General features: G+C 40.6%; 1 protein-coding gene across 1 annotated transcript in view; it reads right to left on the reverse strand.

Moving 5' to 3' along the window:
* Positions 1-875: 875 nt before the first annotated feature.
* Positions 876-23,830, reverse strand: part of eipr1 (EARP complex and GARP complex interacting protein 1) — a 160,402-nt gene continuing 137,447 nt past the window's right edge. The window contains exons 7-9 of the mRNA XM_061968519.1: positions 18,472-18,639; positions 13,066-13,233; positions 876-1,479 (exon numbers count right to left, since the gene is read on the reverse strand). Coding sequence (XP_061824503.1) covers positions 1,305-1,479; positions 13,066-13,233; positions 18,472-18,639 — 511 coding nt within the window. The 3' untranslated portion in view covers positions 876-1,304. The remainder of the gene's footprint in view (positions 1,480-13,065; positions 13,234-18,471; positions 18,640-23,830) is intronic.

Raw genomic sequence — 23,830 nt, forward strand, 5'->3', positions numbered from 1 at the left:
TTTAATGTCCTGTCCTTGTTTTTCACTACATGTGACAAAAACTAAATACACATTTATGTTTATTCTTATAATTTAATGAAAATGTAGCTGATATTACTGAAGCAATAATGTACTATCTTAGCTTTACAATCGGAGCATTTACAAAGCGTTTAATTCTTGTCATCCACTAATCTGCTTCCAGCAAGCTCCATTTAACATATCTGATTTTTTTCTGTATGATATTGTTGCTGACAACTACGCAACACTTTTTCCACAACAATTGACATTATTTAACAGGATTCGAGTGGACTTATTCATCTCCATGCTCTGTCAACAGTATAAAGAACCATTTGTATTTTAAGTGAGAATTTCCATTGGCTGCTAAAAGTGTCCATCAAATGCTAATGGCTGCACAACAGCATGCATTTCACGCATGCAAAGAAAGGTTTTTATTGGATGGACCAATGCGCTAAAGAGCAAAAACTGAGTGGCTAATATCTGTTAGCTTTTGAATAATGCTGGTTTCAATGTAAAACATCAATGCAATGCTTTAACGACGTTGTGAGCTTTGTTTTCAATCAATCAATCAATCAATCAATGTTTATTTGTATAGCCCTAAATCACAAGTGTCTCAAAGGGCTGCACAAGCCACAACTACATCCTCGGTACAGGGCCCACATAAGGGCAAGGAAAAACTCACCCCAGTGGGACGTCGATGTGAATGACTATGAGAAGTTTTAACTTTATTTTATCTTGTTACCTATTAAACATAAGCAGGAGCATCACGGCTCATAACTGTTCATTCTTTGCAGATAGACAACTTTTGAAAACATTAAACGCAATGACTGCAATAAGATTAATTTAATTTTTGGTGGTAAATCTGTCAAATAACAATGATTTGTCAAGCATTTTTATTATAAAAAATGGTGATGTGAAAAACAGGCTTATATCTTGGATTTACTTTTTTTTCCCCAGCGTAACATTCATTCTTTCAGGGGGAATTGTGTGTTTGTTTCAAATTCTCAACAGTATTATTCTGACTAATTTATTGTGAGAGCTGAAGGACAATTATGTTGAGGATATGATGGAATCTGCAGAGGTAAATACAATTACATTTCTGTGAAACAATGCTTTTATATCCTAAGATGACATTGAAGAAGCACAGTTAGTCAAACTATTAACCAAAAATGCTTACTTTGCAGTATTGAGGACATCTACTGTATTTACACTAATTACAATGTTTGCAACAATATCGTTTAGTATAGTATGTCTATTGCAGCAGTGTATGGGTGTAAAAGCTATATGTTTACAACCTCTTTGTTCCCTCACAACAGTATACGGTATTTGAGGGCACGGGGGACCCTGTTGATGACAAGGCGTCCGTCGTAGCTGAGTGAGGCAAAGAGCCATGGATCGGCAGATGACCATTCAGCTGCATATACGCTGTCTTCATGCTCCTCGTAGGTGGAAACCACACTGTCTTTTAGAGGCTCCTTGCTCCTGCAACACATGCAAACAACACGTGACACAAAATAAAAAGAAGAAAGCTGAAGTCCAAATTAGTACGTGCAGTCCAAGAGATACTGTAATTATTAGGTGTGTCCTGATAGTTTTTCCACTTCCAATACGATACCAATATTGCAGGCTTAACTAATTGCAGATACTGATATAGATCAAATACAATATCAGCACAAACACTACATACTTTTTATAGAGGTGTGAAATTATTGCGTTAATTACGGTTGATTAAATACAGTCATATTTAGTGCATTACGATTTAAAAAAAACGAGTTAGTCTATTGTGTTTTCTATTTTATTTTACTGTCTCCGTATTCCTACGAGTTGCCTTGCCCTCTTCTTGTGCTTGACTGAGGACAACAAAATTATCCCCATACGAAAAGAGGTCTTCCTCTGTCACAAGACTAATGTTAACAGCTTCAAATAATGGGAATAGGATGAATCACCTTACCGTATTTTCCAGACTGTAGAGTGCACTGGTATATTAAAGTTAAAAGTTAAAAGTACCAATGATTGTCACACACACACACACACTAGGTGTGGCGAGATTATTCTCTACATTTGACCCATCACCCTTGATCACCCCCTGGGAGGTGAGGGGAGCAGTGAGCAGCAGCGGTGGCCGCGCCCGGGAATCATTTTTATGGTGATTTAACCCCCAATTCCAACCCTTGATGCTGAGTGCCAAGCAGGGAAGTAATGGGTCCCATTTTTATAGTCTTTGGTATGACTCAGTCGGGGTTTGAACTCACAACCTACCGATCTCTGGGCGGACACTCTAACCACTAGGCCAGTGGTTCTCAAATGGGGGTACGCGTACCCCTGGGGGTACTTGAAGGTATGCCAAGGGGTACGTGAGATTTTGTTTTAATATTCTAAAAAGAGGGCAGCTCCTCTCTGAGCTGCCCTCCTCTCTGAGCTGCCACCTTACCGTGGTAGAGGAGTTTGCGTGTCCCAATGATCCTAGGAGCTATGTTGTCCGGGGGCTTTCATGCCCCCTGGTAGGGTCTCACAAGACAAACAGGTCCTAGGTGAGGGATCAGACAAAGAGCAGCTCGAAGACTTCTATGGGAATGAAACAACAAGGATTCAGATTTCCCTCGCCCGGACGCGGGTCACCGGGGCCCCCCTCTGGAGCCAGGCCCGGAGTTGGGGCACGATGGCGAGCGCCTGGTGGCCGGGCCTGTCCCCATGGGGCCCGGCCGGGCACAGCCCGAAGAGGCAACGTGGGTCCCCCCTCCAATGGGCTCACCACTCATGGGAGGGGCCATAGAGGTCGGGTGCAGTGTGAGCTGGGCGGAAGCCGAAGGCAGGGCACTTGGCGGTCCGATCCTCGGCTACATAAGCTAGCTCTTGGGACGTGGAACGTCACCTCGCTGGGGGGGAAGGAGCCTGAGCTAGTGCGCGAGGTAGAGAAGTTCCGGCTGGATATAGTCGGACTCACCTCGACACACAGTCTGGAACCAGTTCTCTCGAGAGGGGCTGGACTCTGTTCCACACTGGCGTTGCACGCAGTGAGAGGCGACGAGCTGGGGTAGCAATTCTTGTTGCCCCCCGGCTCAAAGCCTGCACGTTGGAGTTCAACCTAGTGGACGAGAGGGTAGCCTCCCTCCGCCTTCGGGTGGGGGGACGGGTCCTGACTGTTGTTTGTGCTTACGCACCAAACAGCAGTTCAGAGTACCCACCCTTTTTGGATACACTCGAGGGAGTACTGGAAAGTGCTCCCCCGGGTGATTCCCTTGTCCTACTGGGTGACTTCAACGCTCATGTTGGCAACGACAGTGAAACCTGGAGAAGCGTGATTGGGAAGAATGGCCGCCCAGATCTGAACCCGAGTGGTGTTTTGTAATTGGACTTTTGTGCCCGTCACAGATTGTCCATAACAAACACCATGTTCAAGCATAAGGGTGTCCATATGTGCACTTGGCACCAGGACACCCTAGACCGCAGTTCCATGATCGACTTTGTAGTTGTGTCATCGGATTTGCGGCCTCATGTTTTGGAAACTCGGGTGAAGAGAGGTGCAGAGCTTTCTACCGATCACCACCTGGTGGTGAGTTGGCTGCGATGGTGGGGGACGATGCCGGACAGACCTGGCAGGCCCAAACGCATTGTGAGGGTCTGCTGGGAACGTCTGGCAGAGTCTCCTGTTAGAGAGAGTTTCAATTCCCACCTCCGGAAGAACTTTGAACATGTCACGAGGGAGGTGCTGGACATTGAGTCTGAGTTGACCATGTTCCGCACCTCTATGTTGAGGCGGCTGATTGGAGCTGTGGCCGCAAGGTGGTTGGTGCCTGTCGTGGCGGTAATCCTAGAACCCGTTGGTGGACACCGGCGGTGAGCGATGCCGTCAAGCTGAAGAAGGAGTCCTATCGGGTTATTTTGGCTCATAGGACTCCGGAGGCAGCGGACAGGTACCGACAGGCCAAGTGGTGTGCGGCTTCAGCGGTCGCGGAGGCAAAAACTCGGACATGGGAGGAGTTCGGCGAGGCCATGGAAAACGACTTCCGGACGGCTTCGAAGCGATTCTGGACCACCATCCGCCGCCTCAGGAAGGGAAAGCAGTGCACTGTCAACACCGTGTATGGTGCGGATGGTGTTCTGCTGACCTCGACTGCGGATGTTGTGGATCAGTGGAGGGAATACTTCGAAGACCTCCTCAATCCCACCGACACGTCTATGAGGAAGCAGTGCCTGGGGAATCTGTGGTGGGCTCTTCTATTTCTGGGGCTGAGGTTGCTGAGGTAGTTAAAAAGCTCCTCGGTGGCAAGGCCCCGGGGGTGGATGAGACCCGCCCAGAGTTCCTTAAGGCTCTGGATGCTGTCTTGGTTGACAAGACTCTGCAGCATCGCGTGGACATCGGGGGCGGTACCTCTGGATTGGCAGACCGGGGTGGTGGTTCCTCTCTTTAAAAAGGGGAACCGGAGGGTGTGTTCCAACTATCGTGGGATCACACTCCTCAGCCTTACCGGTAAGGTCTATTCAGGTGTACTGGAGAGGAGGCTATGCCGGATAGTCGAACCTCGGATTCAGGAGGAACAGTGTGGTTTTCGTCCTGGTCGTGGAACTGTGGACCAGCTCTATACTCTCGCCAGGGTCCTTGAGGGTGCATGGGAGTTTGCCCAACCAGTCTACATGTGCTTCGTGGACTTGGAGAAGGCATTTGACCGTGTCCCTCGGGAGGTCCTGTGGGGAGTGCTCAGAGAGTATGGGGTATCGGACTGTCTGATTGTGGCTGTCCGCTCCCTGTACTCTCAATTTACCGGTCGATCTACGTTCCCATCCTTACCTATGGTCATGAGCTTTGGGTTATGACCGAAAGGACAAGATCACGGGTACAGGCGGCCGAAATGAGTTTCCTCCGCCGGGTGGCGGGGCTCTCCCTTAGAGATAGGGTGAGAAGCTCTGCCATCCGGGGGGAGCTCAAAGTAAAGCCACTGCTCCTCCACATCGAGAGGAGCCAGATGAGGTGGTTCGGGCATCTGGTCAGGATGCCACCCGAACGCCTCCCTCGGGAGGTGTTTAGGGCACGTCCAACCGGTAGGAGGCCACGGGGAAGACCCAGGACACATTGGGAAGACTATGTCTCCCGGCTGGCCTGGGAACGCCTCGGGATCCCCCGGGAGGAGCTGGACGAAGTAGCTGGGGAGAGGAAAGTCTGGGCTTCCCTGCTTAGGCTGCTGCCCCCGCGACCCGACCTCGGATAAGCGGAAGAAGATGGATGGATATTCTAAAAATAGCAACGATTCAAAAATACTTTATAAATATAAATAAAAACCTAACTTTTTTTCCAAATAGTTCAAAAAAGACCACTACAAATGAGCAATATTTTGCACTGTTATACAATTTAATAAATCAGAAACTGATGACATAGTGCTCTATTTTACTTCTTTATCTCTTTTTTTCAACCAAAAATGCTTTGCTCTGATTAGGGGGTACTTAAATTTAAAAAATGTTCACAGGGGGTACATCACTGAAAAAAGGTTGAGAACCACTGCACTAGGCCACTGAGTAGGTACACATATACACCGCACCCACTAAATTTTAGAATAAAAAAATATGTTTCCATATATTAGCCGCACCGGACTAAAAGCCACAGATGTATACCATATTTTTAGTAATATAAGGCACACTTAAAAGCCTTTCATTTTCTCAAAAATCGACAGTGCTCCTTATAACCCGGTGCGCCTAATGTACGGAATTATTCTGGTTGTGCTTACCGACCTCGAAGCTAATTTATTTGGTACATGATGTACTGATAAGTGTGACCGGTAGATGGCAGTCACACATAAGAGATACGTGTAGACTGCAATATGATGCCAGCAAGCGGCACCAAAACATTAATGTTTCATTGAGAATATAGAACATAACTTGCGGCGCTCAAAAATCTGTCAAAATGTTTTAGTACAAATTTGGTAAGCTTGAAGGATTGTCGGCGCATTACGGCTACCGTAGTCAGATGTATTATTATAGTGTGTGTATTAGGACCGCAAATCGCACCTATTAGCAGACATATTATTTGGCATTTTGTTTCGCAATATTGTGCAAAACCAACTTTCCTTACCTTCTGGTACCTGCTGCTGTGTATTTGGGATATGCATAAATGCTGAAAATTTTTGCGTGTCCGCCATTTTAGTCTGTGCCAATACCGTAGTCGATAAGCTTCTACTTTTCCTCTATCTTCTTGTTATGGGGCATTCATCCTCTGCTGTTGCCATTTCTAATATAAAGTAGCATACAGTTCTATCTTATATCTCTCAGTATATTCGCTATGTAAGCGCTAAAAACTACCGGTGTAGTCGGTTTACATTGTTCACCCACGGAACTTTAATTAAGAGAGTTCCAGTCTGACGTTTTTTCCCAAGACGCATTTCCGGCGTTGTTGTTGCATTAGTGAGCCACGGATGAGGAGATGCTTCTCCGTTATTGATTTAAGTAAAGTGTGAATGTCATTAAAATAGTTAGCTCCATCTTTTGACACTTCTTCCACTCCCGTCCTTGCACGCAACACCGGTATAACAAAGATGACGGGGAGAAGACGCTGTCGAAGTAGAGCCACGAAAATAAGACCCCCACAAAACGGCGCATCCTGAAGAGACGGTCAGAGAGCGACTTGAAGATGATCTGTAAAACATAATCTATGCAACATTTTGACCAAAGAACCACCATTACATGTTATGTAGACCACAAGGAAGTGTTTAAATGTAGAATTAAAAAAAAAAAAAATGACCCTTTTAAATCGCGCCTTATAATCCGGTGCGCCTTTTGTATGAAAATAAACCTGAATAGATCCGCTCATCGGCAGTGTGCCCTATGGTCCGAAAAATACGGTACGTTGTGAAATTAGCTATTTACATGGAAATATTTTGTAAATGTCAATTTACATACCTTGATTGTTTCCAAACGGTGTCTGTAACATGGCAGTAAAACGGCTGATCAAACAAAACAGAAGTCATCGTCATGAACCCACTAGCTAAGGAAGGTAGCTCTCCAATCAGCTAAACAGACTCAATAACTCTGCAGTGATGTTTTGGTAAATTTACAAATCTGAAACACTACAAATAGAATGCCATTGTAAGTTAATAATACTAACACAGACACTTGTAAATGTGTTAGCATATTAGCTAATGCTAACGACGCTAGCGTCATTACATTTTGATAGCACGTACAAATATGCATGAAAACACTCCTACAGACAGCACATGGAACGGTTCAGTAAGTAAGACTTGTTTCAGTTTTATTGTAAAACTTACAAACATTGCTTGGAGTGATTAATGACAAATCCATACGAGTAGAAATGCTACGGATAGCTAGAAGACCGAACGGTAATTGTACTTCAGGTTGACATCTCTAGTTTAAACAGAAGGGCAATGCAGCACTACAGTACCCTCAGTGAGCAAACTCGGCCAAAAGATGGTGCCATAGCACAAACACTAACACAACTATTCAGTGTATTTGCTTGTATTTTTAATTTATCTAACTTTTTTTAAATCCATAAATTAGCAGCACCGTTTTATAAGCCACAGGGTCCAAAGCGAAGGAAAAAAGTAGCGGCTTATAGTCAGGAATTTACAGTATATCTAACAAATAGTGTAAAATGTTGATAATAAACTTAAATAAGTGCGTTAATGGTTTGTATAAATATGTATTTTATTTATGATAGAGTAGACTCTTTTATGCGATCTCTGAAAAAAAGGAGTCACTTTTGAGTGTGTTTCATCCCTCATTCAGCTGACCTTATCCTATTATAACACATCTGTGCATCAATACAGTATAATGACATATTACATGTACAATGTTGTCTACATACTATTTCAAATCAGAGCACACTTACATGAAGGAGAATGTGGTTTTATTTGCTCATGCATGTCATAAGGTGAATGCATGTGCATCTACTGTCGGACGAAGTCAAACTATCCCTCGTAAGTAAATAAGTTCATGTTCTCTCATTAAATTATGTTTAAAACGTGAGATAACGTTGCACAATAATGTACGTGTATGAGACAGCTGTGATGGACAGTCAGGAAAGCCGATTAAAGTCAACATTTCCCCCAATCCGTTTTTTTATCTAACTATGACAAACATAGATAATAATTTGTTATATCCTTTCTCTCAAATCACTTATAATCACTTTTGTTAACATGTTAGCACTGGATTGATGGCTCTATTTTATTTATTCTATATTAGCTGAATCAGAAAAAAAGTTCAACATTCAGTACTTCAATAATGCATAAAAAGACTGCATCTGTTGTAAATAGTAAATTACTTGTAAAAGTCTGTTTTTTTAGTTATATAACTATCTTTATAATAAAATATCAAGGATAATAACTGAATTCCAGGGTTTATCTCACACAGTATTTTTAGGTTAGATAAAAAAAGATAGATCTGGAATGGACTTTAATACTATACTATCCAGTTGTTACAGTATGTCTTGTTGCCCTTACACTTGGAATTATTTATCACACACCAGCTGTGTGATTGTAACGTGCATCTTAGTTGTAGTTTTGATTGCTAAATTTGGAGGTGTTGAAATCGCCATGCAAAATTAGGCATATCCAGCATTGAGTTCACACATTTATCTTAATGCATTTCTACTATGTTTATGCAAGTTATTTTGACATACTTTATTTCTGTGTGTTCAGTTTTACAGTGTTTTTTAGGCAGTTAAATGGAGACAACCGGTTATCTGTCTGCTAAGCTACCAAGAAGAGACATTATTTAGCAGGAGCAGAAGAGAGTGCTCGTATCGGAGTTCACAAACTGGATGTATAATCTGATATCAAAAATATATATAAAAAATTAAAAATCAAAAATTTAAATAATCTCTTACCAATATTGAAACAGGGGATCGGTACAACCTTACTGTCATAATTATCGTCATTTAATTAAATATATGATTTAAACTAAAGAGCCTTGTATATTACAACACCCTGCAAGTGGATGAGCTGAAAATAACTCAGTTTTCAGTAATTAGTCATAGAAAAATAAATTTTACTATGCTTATTCTCTGTGCTTAGGTGTGTACAGACAGTTAGATGAAAAGCGTTTGGTTTTCATACTATTTGCTGATAATGGTTATAGTTCATTACCTTGTTTGTGGAGATTTTTTAAACGGCATTTAAAAACACATTTGTTTAAAGGGGAACATTATCACCAGACCTATGTAAGCGTCAATATATACCTTGATGTTGCAGAAAAAAGACCATATATTTTTTTAACCGATTTCCGAACTCTAAATGGGTGAATTTTGGCGAATTAAACGCCTTTCTATTATTCGCTCTCGGAGGGATGACGTCACAACGTGACGTCACATCGGGAAGCAATCTGCCATTTTCTCACTTTCGCCGGTGTGTTGTCGGAGGGTGTAACAACACGAACAGGGCGGATTCAAGTTGCACCAGTGGCCCAAAGATGCGAAAGTGGCAAGAAATTGGACAAAATTTGTTCAAAATACGAGGGTGTGGGGAAAGCCGACGAAATGGTCAGTCGTTTGTTCCGCACACTTTACCGACGAAAACTATGCTACGACAGAGATGGCAAGAATGTGTGGATATCCTGCGACACTCAAAGCAGATGCATTTCCAACGATAAAGTCAAAGAAACCTGCCGCCAGACCCCAATTGAATCTGCCGGAGTGTGTGAGCTATTCAGGGACAACGGACCTCGGTAGCACGGCAAGCAATGGCGGCAGTTTGTTCCCGCAGACGAGCGAGCTAAACCCCCTGGATGTCTTGGCTCACACCGTCCCTTATGCCACCGAAGACGATCAAGAGAAGAATATCGACCCTAGCTTCCCTGGCCTGCTGACATCAACTCCAAAACTGGACAGATCAGCTTTCAGGAAAAGAGAGCGGATGAGAGTATGTCTACAGAATATATTAATTGATGTAAACTTTATTCATTACTTGCGGTTTTACGTAAATTATTATACATAAACTGTGTTTACCAATAATTTAGCTTAAAAATATTTATTTTTTTCAATCATTCGAGTACATTTGGGTAGTCTTGTGTAATGCAGTATTTTGTGTATATTTAGGTATGGTTAACCTGAGTGCTGAAATCGTGGAAAAATATATGTTTTTAGCGCGTCTGAAATGGGCTGTCTGCACTCTCAAAGTGCATGTTGTTGCCAAATGTATTTCATATGCTGTAAACCTAGTTCATAGTTGTTAGTAATTATCTTATCAGACAGTGTTAAGCCGCTGAAATCCGAGTCTGAATCCGAGCTAATGTCGCTATACCTTGCTGTTTGTTTGTATTGGCATCACTGTGTGACGTCACAGGAAAATGGACGGGTGTATATAACGATGGTTAAAATCAGGCACTTTGAAGCTTTTTTTAGGGATATTGCGTGATGGGTAAAATTTTGAAAAAAACTTCGAAAAATAAAATAGGCCTCTGGGAACTGATTTTTAAAGGTTTCAACCCTTCTGAAATTGTGATAATGTTCCCCTTTAAGTGTGTGTTTAAGCAATATTCTTGTAATATGCCATATAATTTTCATTATAAAATAATGAAAATGTTATATATTTATTTGCAATTTTTCTGTTGTATTATGCTATATGCTAATATTTTTTGATTGTACTGTTTGTATTTTAACCATGCAAATCATTTTGTGAGCTTTCTTTGTAAAAAAGTTCTATATTAATAAATAGTTTCTTACTTACCTGAATTACTTCCCGTTGTACCCCTAGCGATTATTATGAAGCTTCAAAATCACGGTCATATCGCTAACAATCAAATGGATAATTCATTATCATCAAGGAAAAGTCTTTGTTGTGTTCTTGCTTCAGTGATTAAGTACAGACGTGCCAAACTTAAGAACTGCACTACCACAAAAGGTGCTTAATATTACAGTACACCAAAACAAATACATATAAACATATACAGAGTATGGAGAAGTGGGTGTACAGTATACTAGTAATGACTATTCAGCATACTGCATTTGTATTTGAATTTTGTTTTGTTTTATTTAAATTGTTATTATTATTTCCTCGTCATGTTCAGATGCTACAAAAATAGCACCACAGAAAACATCATCACATTACATATATTTACAATATATATGGACAACATTTTAAAAATGCAAAACCACTAACAGTAATGTTGGAGAACTGTGTTCCTCAATGTATCTTGGAAAAAAGAATTAGCAAATGTTCTCAACAAAAACAAGAACAACAAAATATGTGAGGCAGTGCTCTGGTGATTGACATAGTTAGTCAACTATCTATTCCTAACCCTCAGCATGGAGCAATATGAATGTTTTTGGAAATGTGGTCCCAAAAGACATGTGAAGCCTGGGATGACTAATATAGTGGAAGATTTGCAGTTGGTGTGGACTCGACTGTCCATAGCAGAGGGGCTAACAGCTTACTGCTCCAGCAAATATGTAATTATGAAGGGTCGACAATTGTGGGTGACGTTCTACCAGAGTTAAGCACTGCTACTACAGGAAGAGAGGAAAGTGAAGGCATCAGGAATTGGGTGCACGGTACTGTTGGTAATCACATCAGATGAAAAACTACATATTTCTGTTATGTTTGTTTTTTTTACCTCGGCCTTTTGTTCAAAAAAGATATTTTATTGACTTTCCAGTTACAGTATTGAGATAGAAATCTTAGAGAAATATTATATATTTTTTTCCCTACATTTAAAACACTTATTTGTGGTCTACATAACATGTAATGGTGTTATTTAGTCAACATTTTGCATAGATAATGTTTTATGTTTTTAAACTGCTTTCTGACCGTCTCTTCAGAATGCACCTTTTTGTGGGTAGGTCTTATTTACTTGGCTCCACTTTGACAGCATCTTCGCTCCGCCAGCCATGTTGTAGTTTTTAGCGCTTTCATAGCAAGTCTACTAACAGATATACGTTCAAAATATACGGTAATTTGTAGGGATGTCCGATAATGGCTTTTTGCCGATATCCAATATTCCGATATTGTCCAACTCTTTAATTACCAATACCGATATCAACCAATATATACAGTCGTGGAATTAACACATTATTATGCCTAATTTGGACAACCAGGTATGGTGAAGATAAGGTACTTTTTAAAAAAAATATATAAAATAAGATAAATAAATTAAAAACATTTTCTTGAAAAAAAAGAAAGTAAAACAATTTAAAAACAGTTACATAGAAACTAGTAATTAATGACAATTAGTAAAATTAACTGTTAAAGGTTAGTACTTTTAGTGGACCAATCATGTGTGCTTACGGACTGTGTCTCTTGCAGACTGTATTGATATATATTGATATATAATGTAGGAACCAGAATATTAACAACAGAAAAAAACAACCTTTTGTGTGAATAAGCGTAAATGGGGGAGGGAGGTTTTTTGGGTTGGTGCACTAATTGTAAGTGTATCTTGAGTTTTTTATGTTGATTTAATAAAAAATAAAAAAATAAAAAAATTATACTGATAATAAAAAAACCTATACCGATAATTTCCGATATTACATTTTAACGCATTTATCAGCCGATAATATCGGCAGGCCGATATTATCGGACATCTCTAGTAATTTGTATTAGAAATGGCGACAGCAAAGGATGCATGTGCATGTACGAGCAAGTCTGCCCCACAACAAGAGGATAGCAAAAACGAAGGAGCTTATTGACTACAGTGGGGGCTAAAATGGCGGACACGGGTAAGGCACTCTCGGCACATTTTTACCATGGATAATCCACTGACATCCCACACAGCAAAAACGTCCCAAAAGATGCAAATTTCAAACAGCTCGTTTGGTGGAAGTAGGAAGAAAGGCAAGATCATTTTATAAATATCTCCGCAATGCCGCCAAAGTTTAATTGAACATTTTCGGGACTTATGCAGATCCAAAAATACACAACAGCAGGTACCAAAAGGTAAGAAAAGGTAATTTTGCATAAGAAGGTCCCTTCAAGTAGGCTTCAGATAAGACACTCCACATTAAAATACAATTGACATCTACTTACCACATTAAAATGTTACAATTTCTCTTCAAGGAAAACAACTACCATTTCAGGTAAAAAATGAATCATAAACATCTTTAGACATCTAATATTAAGACATTGGTCTTACTTTTCTTCCTGGTGGTTGTCCTCTCCTTCGCTTAGCTCCTCGTCATCTACCAAGTGGCCAAATGGCTCAGAAGAGATGGACACCATATTGGACAAGATGAGGCGACTGTCACTGCTGGCTGTCAACACCAGCTGGTCGTGGCTGTGGTTGTAGCGGACACTCCACACCCTAGGACCAAAAATAAGAACTTAGCATTTCACAAAGAACAAAGGGTAACCGGGAACTAGGCTACTTTCTGCTACAACACACGGGTTATTCCTACTCTTAGGGCATTGAATCGATCGCAACCGGACTGCTCAGGCTGTCTTATAACTAGATAGGTTTGAAGCTCTAGTCTGACTAGATGTGCCTGGGTCAGTGTTTCCTAATCTTTATCAAGATAAGGTACATATTTTACATTAGAAATATCCACTAGTACACCAAGAGTTACATGACCTATTCTGTTGCATGAATGGCTACATGTAGATCCACAGATTAAGTGGACAGACATTTCATTGTTCTACCGGTCACTATATGTCGCTGACATAGATAGATGAATGGAGATCCACAGTTTCTTATAAAATAATCGTTTTTTGACCAATGAAGTGACATTGGATACTGTAATTTCCTGATAATAAACTGCTACATTTTCCCACACTTTGAACCCTGCGCTTTATGCAATGCTGTGGCTAATTTATGAATTTTTCGGGTTCACAAGCTTGACGTTCGGCTAATATATTTTGCCTCAACACATCAAACCAATGCAATTGTCGAGGAGGTCAAAGTTGACTAAGGAAATTGTTCAAATTAAATCAAACATATTCACACGATCATTCAGTCAGCCATTTAGTGCACTCACCCTCATCAAGACACCAAAATGCAGAAGTCATAGCCCCAAAGCCGAAAGCGATCAACCCCGCCATCGTAAAAGGAAATGGCCACCACATGGAACGGAAACCCACCACCAGTAATGGGCCCCGAAAGGCATAGAAGGCGGCACAAGCTCCAAGGCAACCCACCTCAAGATGAAAGTGAAAGCAACACAGAGAAAACTTCGGACAAAGCACCACCGAGTCCCCTCAACTACGACACCAGCAGCCCCAGCGTGCAGCAAGATGATGATGTTGGATCAGAGCCGAGGATGTCGTTGTGGTTTGTGCAGCCCTTTGAGGCATTTGTGATTAAGGGCTATATAGATAAAACTTTGATTGATTGATTAATTAGACTGCAAACTAGTAGTGATCAACGAATACATTTTATTCCCATCCCAAACCATAACTTTTAGGAACTGAAAACAAACAATAACGCGTTCCTGCTGTTCATTCTGTGAATTCCTATTTTCAAGTCCGTGGTTATCGCTTTCACAAAGACTCTTCTTCCCTAATTTCTCAGTTTGGCTGAGCAACCATCTCTCAGAAAAGTCCTGAGTTTCCAAAACCGAAACTTTTTTTAATGAAAAACTGTTTTAAAACATAGTGCATGTGTGCATGCAGCATGTATGCACTCATGTGTAAAACCATGTGTGCACATGAGGAAACAAGCACCAAAGAAAATTGAATATAGAGATGTTAAGATAGTGGGTGTGTGAAAACTCTGACACCCTTCTTTTAAGTCGGTAAGTAAACAACAGAGCACACAAATATATCACAAAAAAGTGATTTTTTTTCCTATCTCTGTTTCACACCCCGATACCCACACAAATCATGCCTAAAAGGCATCATGCTCACAGTAGGATTCAGAACAAAATATGCTCACGTTTTTCATTGAGACTCGACTGTATGCGCTGATCATCAACATCATCATCATCATCAACATCATCAATTCCCTTTTCCTGCTGTTTCCTTTCATGCTTCTTCTAATCCAAAAAATGTCCTCACTGGCTCTACACATTTCTCTTTATACTTCTATCACTCAGGATGTGAGTGTCTTTTACTTCTTGCTGCTTTTCAACTGCTTTATTCTTTTCCCTGTATGTGTGTCTTACACTTGCTGCATCATGGGGCCAAGGCACCGCTTGTCATGGAGTCCACTGTTTTTCAACCTTTTTTGAGCCAAGGCACATTTTTTTCATTGGAAAAATCCCGAGGCAAACCACTAGCAGAAAACATAAAAAAATTAAACTCAGCAGCCGATATTGACAGTAAAAAATCGTTCTCGCAATTGTTGGATATAAATTCAAACCATAACCAACCATGCATCACTATAGCTCGTCTCAAAGTAGGTGTACTGTCACGACCTGTCACATCACACTGTGACTTATTTTAAGTTTTTTGGTGTTTTCCTGTGTGTAGTGTTTCCTATTTTGTTGTTGCTTGTCATGTCATGTACGAATGTACTTTGTGGACGCCGTATGCTGCTCCACACGCTGTAAGTCTTTGCTGTCGTCCAGCATTTTGTTTTTGTTTGCAGCCAGTTCAGTTTTAGTTTCGTTTTGCATAGCCATCCCTAAGCTTCAATGCCTTTTCTTAGCGGCACTCGCCTTTTGTTTATTTTTGGTTTAAGCATTAGATACATTTTTACCTGCACACTGCCTCCCGCTGTCGTCTACATATTGTGATCACGACAAACCATGTTGCCGACATCCACAAAGCAATTAGCTACCTGCTGCCACCTACTGATATGGAAGAGTATTGCATTATTACTCTGCCGAGCTCTAGACAGCACGGACACTCAACAACGGCACATTATTTTAACCCAATTAAGTGAAATGACATCATCTCCCACGGCACACCAGACAATATCTCCGTGGCACAGTGGTTGAAAAACACTTGTGTAGTCACTAAAACATTGCAGGGAAAGATTGGGGGATACCCAGACTGTTGACAGAAAATGCACAAGAGCAATACGCCCTTCTAATCTGCTTTCTTCGTAAAAATAATAGTATACCTTGTTTTTTGTATCATCTTGGTTATTGTACATTGTACAAAGTTGTTTGTTTCCCCGCCTATCAATGAATCCCACGTGTTTGTGACTCAGCCTTGTCATATTATTAATACACTGTATGAATCCAACATGTCTATTACAAAACATGCTCATCCATTCTCCCCCAACTCCAACGCTCCTCAATGACATCATCACTGGTTAACTCTTTGCTAACTAACACAGCTAAATTAGTCTCTGTTCTTTTTTTTAAATGTTAAGTATGTAAACTAAGCCACCAGAAAGTTGCAAGTGCCAGCACTTTAGTACAGAACGGGGGTCGCCAACCCGTCACCGCGATCGACAAATTGATTTTAGGGACTCAGCTGGTCAATCCTGAACATATCAGAAAACTATTAATATATTAATATGACGTCAGTGCCACCCCCACCCGCACAGTGACTAATACACCCGCCGACAAGCAAGGTTGGTGACCACTGGTATAGAAGGTGAGAAACATTTTTGAATATGAATGAATGATACGTACTGTAAACATACATAATAAACATAAACTAGGAGATGGTTGCAGACAGAAGCAGAGTTGAAGAAAATACATTTTGGGTGGTAGAGCATGCAATATATATATATATATATATATATATATATATATATATATTTATCAGAATTATCAGAATAGATGCCATCTGCCTCAATCTACCGCTATTGAGTGTGCTAGCCAAGATTATCTTTCTTCTGGAGATGTAACATTTTTGGGTGTGTGTTTTGCATACAGGATGTCTTCATCAGGTAAGGCGTGGTGTGCTGCAGTAGTAGTACAACTTGGCTCCCAGACACACATTTATTAGGCTTACACAGGAGAGGGCGTCTCTCTCACTCTCTTGCTCGCACACACGAATACACACACACTGCTGCAGTGCACTGTGTTCAGCTCCTGGCATCGCCTGCAGCTTCACCGAGCAGAGGAGAAGCTGAAGCAGAAATGTGGTGCATTAGGACCACTGTGGTTAAACCTTCACTGTCAAAAGGAGTAACTGCCTATTTAAAATGTAATTAGCGTATAACTACCTTTTATTGCACCAGAAGTACTCGGGGCATTCAATTATTTAGGAGATAAAGCCATTAATAAAATCAGACACCAATCAACAGTGGCACGGCAGAGTTTTCATTGATTTCAGCAATGTTGTTTGTGCCTTTCTACAATCTAAACAAGTACAAAGAATAGAATGATAACTCACAATGTTTTATAGCTTTTAAAGTCTTGAATACTTTCCAGGACATTACTTTTAGCTTATTTGCCTTTTTATTAGGTTTCTAACTAACAATTAACCTTGTGTTTGTAAGCTAGAGGGCAATTGACACTGTTGACTGTCCATATACAGTACTTCATGTGTATGTGTTTGATTTTTAAATACATTGTCACTCAATTTATTATACTTTATCAGAGTGTATTTTTGTTTAGTTTGTTTTTTTATTATCTATTACCTGGTTTTAAGTCATATGCTGTATATTGTAATATATCGTGCAGTACGGTGGAAGAGGCAAAGGCAAAGACATGCACCTGGGGATAGGTTGATTGGCAACACTAAATTGGCCCTAGTGTGTGAAGGTGAGTGTGAATGCTTGTCTGACTATCTGTGTTGGCCCTGCGATGAAGTGGCGACTTGTCCAGGGTGTATGTACCCCGCCTTCCGTCCGAATGCAGCTTAGATGGGCTCCAGCGACCCCCCGCGACCCCAAAAGGGATAGGCGGTAGAAAAAAGGATGGATGGATATCGTGATGCTCCATCCAATGGTAAAAGTGCAATTTTAATGTTAAGTGCATTTATAAGAACAAAGATTAAAGCTCATTAGAAAATCCTTATGTTTTCCCCTAAAGCCTACATTGATGCTATAATTGTGTTGTATTCAATTAATCAAACAAATAATCAATAAATTACTTGATTACTAAAATAATAGCTGCAGCACTATAGAGCAGGAAAAAAAATATTTTTAAACCGAAACATTGTCAGTCGCCACACGTCACAAGATTTTAGGTCAAATATTACTGTTTTATTTTTACCTTAGAACAATGTTTTAATGAGATTAAGCTAGAAATAGGAAGCCAAATTGAACACGTTTTTTTTCTTTTTGTTTCAGTTGGGCTCCTCCTTGGCCCGGGAAACACCTATTCATCTATTGTTATGGAAGTAAAGCAAGTCGTTTTCTATAATCATGCCAATCTTAACTATGAATGACTATGATATGCAACAGGTACAAACGCCTTAAATGAGACTACAAAAGTATCCTCAAATGGTATTTAACAGTGGTTAACCCTGATTATGTTAATTTTAGAGCTGAATATCAGCATATCATTGGTAATGTCCTTCAAAACGGTTTTGTTATAAAATAAAGGAATGCTTCACTGGGACTCTCAAGGACACGCTGTAAATGGTTACTGACATGGCTTGAACACAAGTCCGCTAGGTCAACGACAACACCATCTCAAAGGCATACGCATGCACAAACGCACACACACACACACACGTACACACGTACACGTCTACCCACCAATGCGAGTGCTCCTCCAGTGTTTTGATGGGCTCCTGAATGTTGCGGACATCCCAGAATTTGACCTTGCAGTCATCCCCACAGCTGGCCAGATAGTACTGTCGGTTTGGGTTGAAGTCCAGGTCACGTACCAGCTGGCCATGAGCGTTCTCGATGCAGTAAATCTGACTGAAAGACAGACAAATTAAAGGGGGAGAAAAATTAGAACTAGGAGAGGAAATCTGGCTGAGAAGACAGGTGAGAAGGAATGAATAGGGGGAAGATTTAGCGTGGAAGGATACGAGGGAATACCAGGAAAGATAAGTTATGAGTGAAAAAAATAAACATAAATAAGTGGGTTTGAATGAAAAATAACAAGAGAAAGAGAATGATTCACAGGGCTAAATCAAAGCATATGCGTCTGTCAGCCAAGGCCAGTTTCAATGAGTAGCTGACATCAGCAGGGGTTTATTAAAAGGCAACTACACAGCTTTTGAATTTAGGCTAAACTAAATTTAATACAGTACAATGAAACAACATGCTCAGCATTCTTTTTACCCAATATTTTTGGTCAGATTCTCCACCTCTACCCACATTTATTTGCTACATATTCTATAATGCAGTCCAAAGTCAACATTTTTTTTAATCATTCAAAGCATTCACTCTTTGATTTTTCATTACTTCACATGCAGGCGAGCTTAGCCTAGCTTCGCTAGCTCCGAAAACATCATCCCTCCGACGTCGGCACACACGCGAGTATGGCTTTATTTAACAATTCCACACTTCTTGTAGAGAGGTCTGTCCCTGCTAGAGGAATGTGTCCACATGTCAGAGCAAAATAATATGATACATTTAGACAGCATTGACACGCCAGTTGGCACTAGGCCTACTGCGTGGCTAGTGTAGCTAGCTTTGACTCTATAAACAGCCAGCTACCCGGAAGTGTGAACACGTCAGTCACTAAGTTTCCATAAACTAAATTAGTCTGATATCTCAAATAGTTATTTTTTTTGTATTTTCACACCTACAGTACATGTGAAGTCCCAGTGTCCATGCAGTGTGCCTCCCGTACACTGGGGGGCGCTTATTTCTTTTTACTGCGGACAAATATATTGCTTCTCCGGTTGACCTATGACATCACATTAGCCTCTGTGGCTCCTTACAAGTTACCAGCCTAGCTCTGTGGTACAAGGCGTCCGTTGTAATACTGACACAGATTACAGAAATTACGTCTTTAATGGCTATGTTGATGTTAATTAGCAGACAGCATCAAGAAATTATCTTAGATTGAGCTACCAAAATGACATTACCAAGAATGTATCAGAGTGAATGCAGGTCCTAAACAAAGGAAGACCGGAACACTTCAGAAACCCACTGTCAGTAACAACAGTTGGTCGCTACATCTGTAAGTGCAAGTTAAAACTCTCCTATGCAAGGCGAAAACCGTTTATCAACAACACCCAGAAACGCCGTCGGCTTCGCTGGGCCTGAGCTCATCTAAGATGGACTGATACAAAGTGGAAAAGTGTTCTGTGGTCTGACGAGTCCACATTTCAAATTGTTTTTGGAAATTGTGGACGTCGTGTCATCCGGACCAAAGAGGAAAAGAACCATCCGGATTGTTATAGGCGCAAAGTTGAAAAGCCAGCATCTGTTATGGTATAGGGGTGTATTAGTGCCCAAGACATGGGTAACTTACACATCTGTGAAGGCGCCATAAATGCTGAAAGGTACATACAGGTTTTGGAGCAACATATGTTGCCATCCAAGCAACGTTACCATGGACGCCCCTGCTTATTTCAGCAAGACAATGCCAAGCCACGTGTTACATCAACGTGGCTTCATAGTAAAAGAGTGCGGGTACTAGACTGGCCTGCCTGTAGTCCAGACCTGTCTCCCATTGAAAATGTGTGGGGCATTATGAAGCCTAAAATACCACAACGGAGACCCCCGGACTGTTGAACAACTTAAGCTGTACATCAAGCAAGAATGGGAAAGAATTCCACCTGAGAAGCTTAAAAAATGTGTCTCCTCAGTTCCCAAACGTTTACTGACTGTTGTTAAAAGGAAAGGCTATGCAACACAGTGGTGAACATGCCCTTTCCTAACTACTTTGGCACGTGTTGCAGCCATGAAATTCTAAGTTAATTATTATTTGCAAAAACAAAATAAAGTTTATGAGTTTGAACATCAAATATCTTGTCTTTGTAGTGCATTCAATTGAATATGGGTTGAAAAGGATTTGCAAATCATTGTATTCCGTTTATATTTACATCTAACACAATTTCCCAATTCATACGGAAACAGGGTTTGTAGAACTTGCTATACGTTTACCAAACAATCTGTCACTCCTGATCAGAGGTGGGTAGTAACGCGCTACATTTACTCCGTTACATCTACTTGAGTAACTTTTGGGATAAATTGTACTTCTAAGAGTAGTTTTAATGCAACATACTTTTACTTTTACTTGAGTATATTTATAGAGAAGAAACGCTACTTTTACTCCGCTACTTTTATCTACATTCAGCTCGCTACTCGCTACTAATTTTTATCGATCTGTTAATGCACGCTTTGTTTGTTTTGGTCTGTCATAGTGCCTGCGTTTCAACAAATACAGTCACTGGTGACGTTCACTCCGTTCCACCAATCAGATGCAGTCACTGGTGACGTTGGACCAATCAAACAGAGCCAGGCGGTCACATGACCTGACTTAAACAAGTTTAAAAACTTATTCGGGTGTTACCATTTAGTGGTCAATTGTACGGAATATATACTGTACTGTGCAATCTACTAATAAAAGTTTCAATCAATCAATCAAAAGTGCGAAGGAAAAAAGACCCTTTTTTATTTCAATCGTACATCCTGTCAAAAGCCTAAAGACTGACTAAACAGTTCCTGTCTTCACAATAAAAGTGCCGCTCCATCGCGCCTGCGCTTTCAAAACAAGAGTCTCCGAAAGCCAGCGCAAACAAGCTAGCAAGCTACGGAGTTTGCCGCCAATGTATTTCTTGTAAAGTGTATAAAAACGAATATGGAAGCTGGACAAATAAGGTGCCAAAAACCAACCACTTTCATGTGGTATTAGACAGAAAGGAGGAACTTTTTTTCTCCTCCATTTGAAAACGTGGACGCTATCAGCACTACGGTCTGATTACAATCAATGCAAGTCATCAGAATCAGGTAATACATCAACTTATATTCTTGTCTTCATGAAAGAAAGGAATCTATATGTGTTAAACATGCATGTATATTCATTAAAACACCTTTAACATGTAAACAAAAACGGCAAAATAAATAAATATAAATTATATACTGTATATATATATATGTGTGTGTATATATATGTATATATATATGTATATATGTATATACATATATATATATATATATATATATATATATATATATATATATATATATATATATGATATGTGTGTGTATGTTACTCATCAGTTACTCAGTAATTGAGTAGTTTTTTCACAACATACTTTTTACTTTTACTCAAGTAAATATTTGGGTGACTACTCCTTACTTTTACTTGAGTAATAAATCTCTAAAGTAACAGTACTCTTACTTGAGTACAATTTCTGGCTACTCTACCCACCTCTGCTCCTGATCGCTAAATCCGATGACATCTTCTTCCTCGTTGTAGCTCCTGGTATGCACCGCTAGCGTCCTTTCTTTCTGCTGCTCGATCGCCGTTTTCTGCTGCATATTTCACTACGTCCAGCTTGTAATCTGCAGTATATGATTTCCTTTTTGGTGCCATTTTTGTTCAGCCCTTCTCAGTTTTTATAAGTTACCGCCAATGTTGATGTGATCCATTTTAATAGCTACAGCAGTAGCATATAGCATATAGCAGTTAGCATCCCATGACCCACAATGCACTTCTGCCATGACCCTCCCCCACCGAATTCTTATTGGTTGACGTGTGTGTGACGATTGCTGACGTGTGTGTGACGATATATACATAATATATATATACATATATATATATATATATATATATATATATATATATATATATACATATATGTCTTAATAAGGTTATCCAAAAAATAGTGCTCGATACCGTAGTAGAGCGCAATATATGTATGTGTGGGAAAGAAAAAAAAAATCACAAGACTATTTCATCTCTACAGGCCTGTTTCATGAGGGGGGGTTCCCTCAATCATCAGGAGATTTTAATGGGAGCATTCACATACCATGGTTTATATAGGGCACAGAGTGGGTGGGTACAGGCTGGCGTAGGGGTGTGGTGATTGGCTCATGTGTTACCTAGGAGGTGTTTCCGTCTGTGGCGGCATGCTGTTACAATTTCGCTGCGCTTGTTGAGGGATGACAGGTCTGGACGGTAAATAATAAACAGTTTCTCTTTCAAGCATAGGTTGCATCTTTTATTACCACTATTGTAAGGTGTGCTGGATGCAAGAATTTGCCATGTTATTGAATATTCAACATTATTGTCTTTGAGGTCCCAAATGTGTTTGCTGAGTTCTGTGGTATTCCGCAGGTTTTGGTTCCTGAAAGAAGCCTTGTGATTGTTCCATCTGGTTTTGAACTCTCCCTCGGTTAATCCTACATATGTGTCGGATGTGTTAATGTCCTTGCGTGTTACCTTAGATTGGTAGACAACTGATGTTTGTAAGCACCCCCCGTTGAGAGGGCAATCAGGTTTCTTTCGGCAGTTGCAGCCTTTGTTGGTTTTGGAGTCGCTCTGTCCGGGGGTCGACGGCTCATTTGCAATTGTTTTGTTGTGGTTTGAGATAATTTGTCGTAGATTGTTCATACAGCTGTAGCTCAATTTAATGTTGTTCTTGTTGAATGCTTTTCTTAGGGTGTTGTCTTTGGGAAAGTGTTTGTCAATCAGATTGAGGAATTTGTGTCCAATGTTAGTTGAGACGTTTTTGCTGTATGGGGGGTTGTACCAGATGATGTCGTTTCGTTTTCTGTTCTTTTTTGGCTGGTTTCCTGGCGTGGGTTCATAGGTGAGGGTGAAATTGTATCCGCTTTCATCAAGGGCTTTTTGGTACAGGGGGTTGCTTGGTCAAATTCAGCTTTGCTAGATGACAGCATCGATAGCCTTTTATTAATTCCGGTAGGTATTCTTTTCGTGGTGGTGGGCTGGTGGTTGCTGTCATGGTGCACGTATTGGAGTGTTGTGTTGGGTTTCGTGAATGGTTGGTAGCTGTTATTTCTCAGGTTGAAAGTGACGTCAAGGAAGTTGACGGTTTGCTTGTTGGCTTCAATCGTGATCCGTAGGCCGTTCTCTTTGAAAATTTGGCATATGCGCTTCTTGGTATTCTCGCTGCTCCTTGGCGAGGCGCGACACACTGCCAGTCCGTCATCACGGTAAATACCAAGGTTCAGATTGAGGCTA

Source organism: Nerophis lumbriciformis, linkage group LG08 (assembly GCF_033978685.3).
Source record: "Nerophis lumbriciformis linkage group LG08, RoL_Nlum_v2.1, whole genome shotgun sequence".
Lineage (NCBI taxonomy): Eukaryota > Metazoa > Chordata > Actinopteri > Syngnathiformes > Syngnathidae > Nerophis > Nerophis lumbriciformis.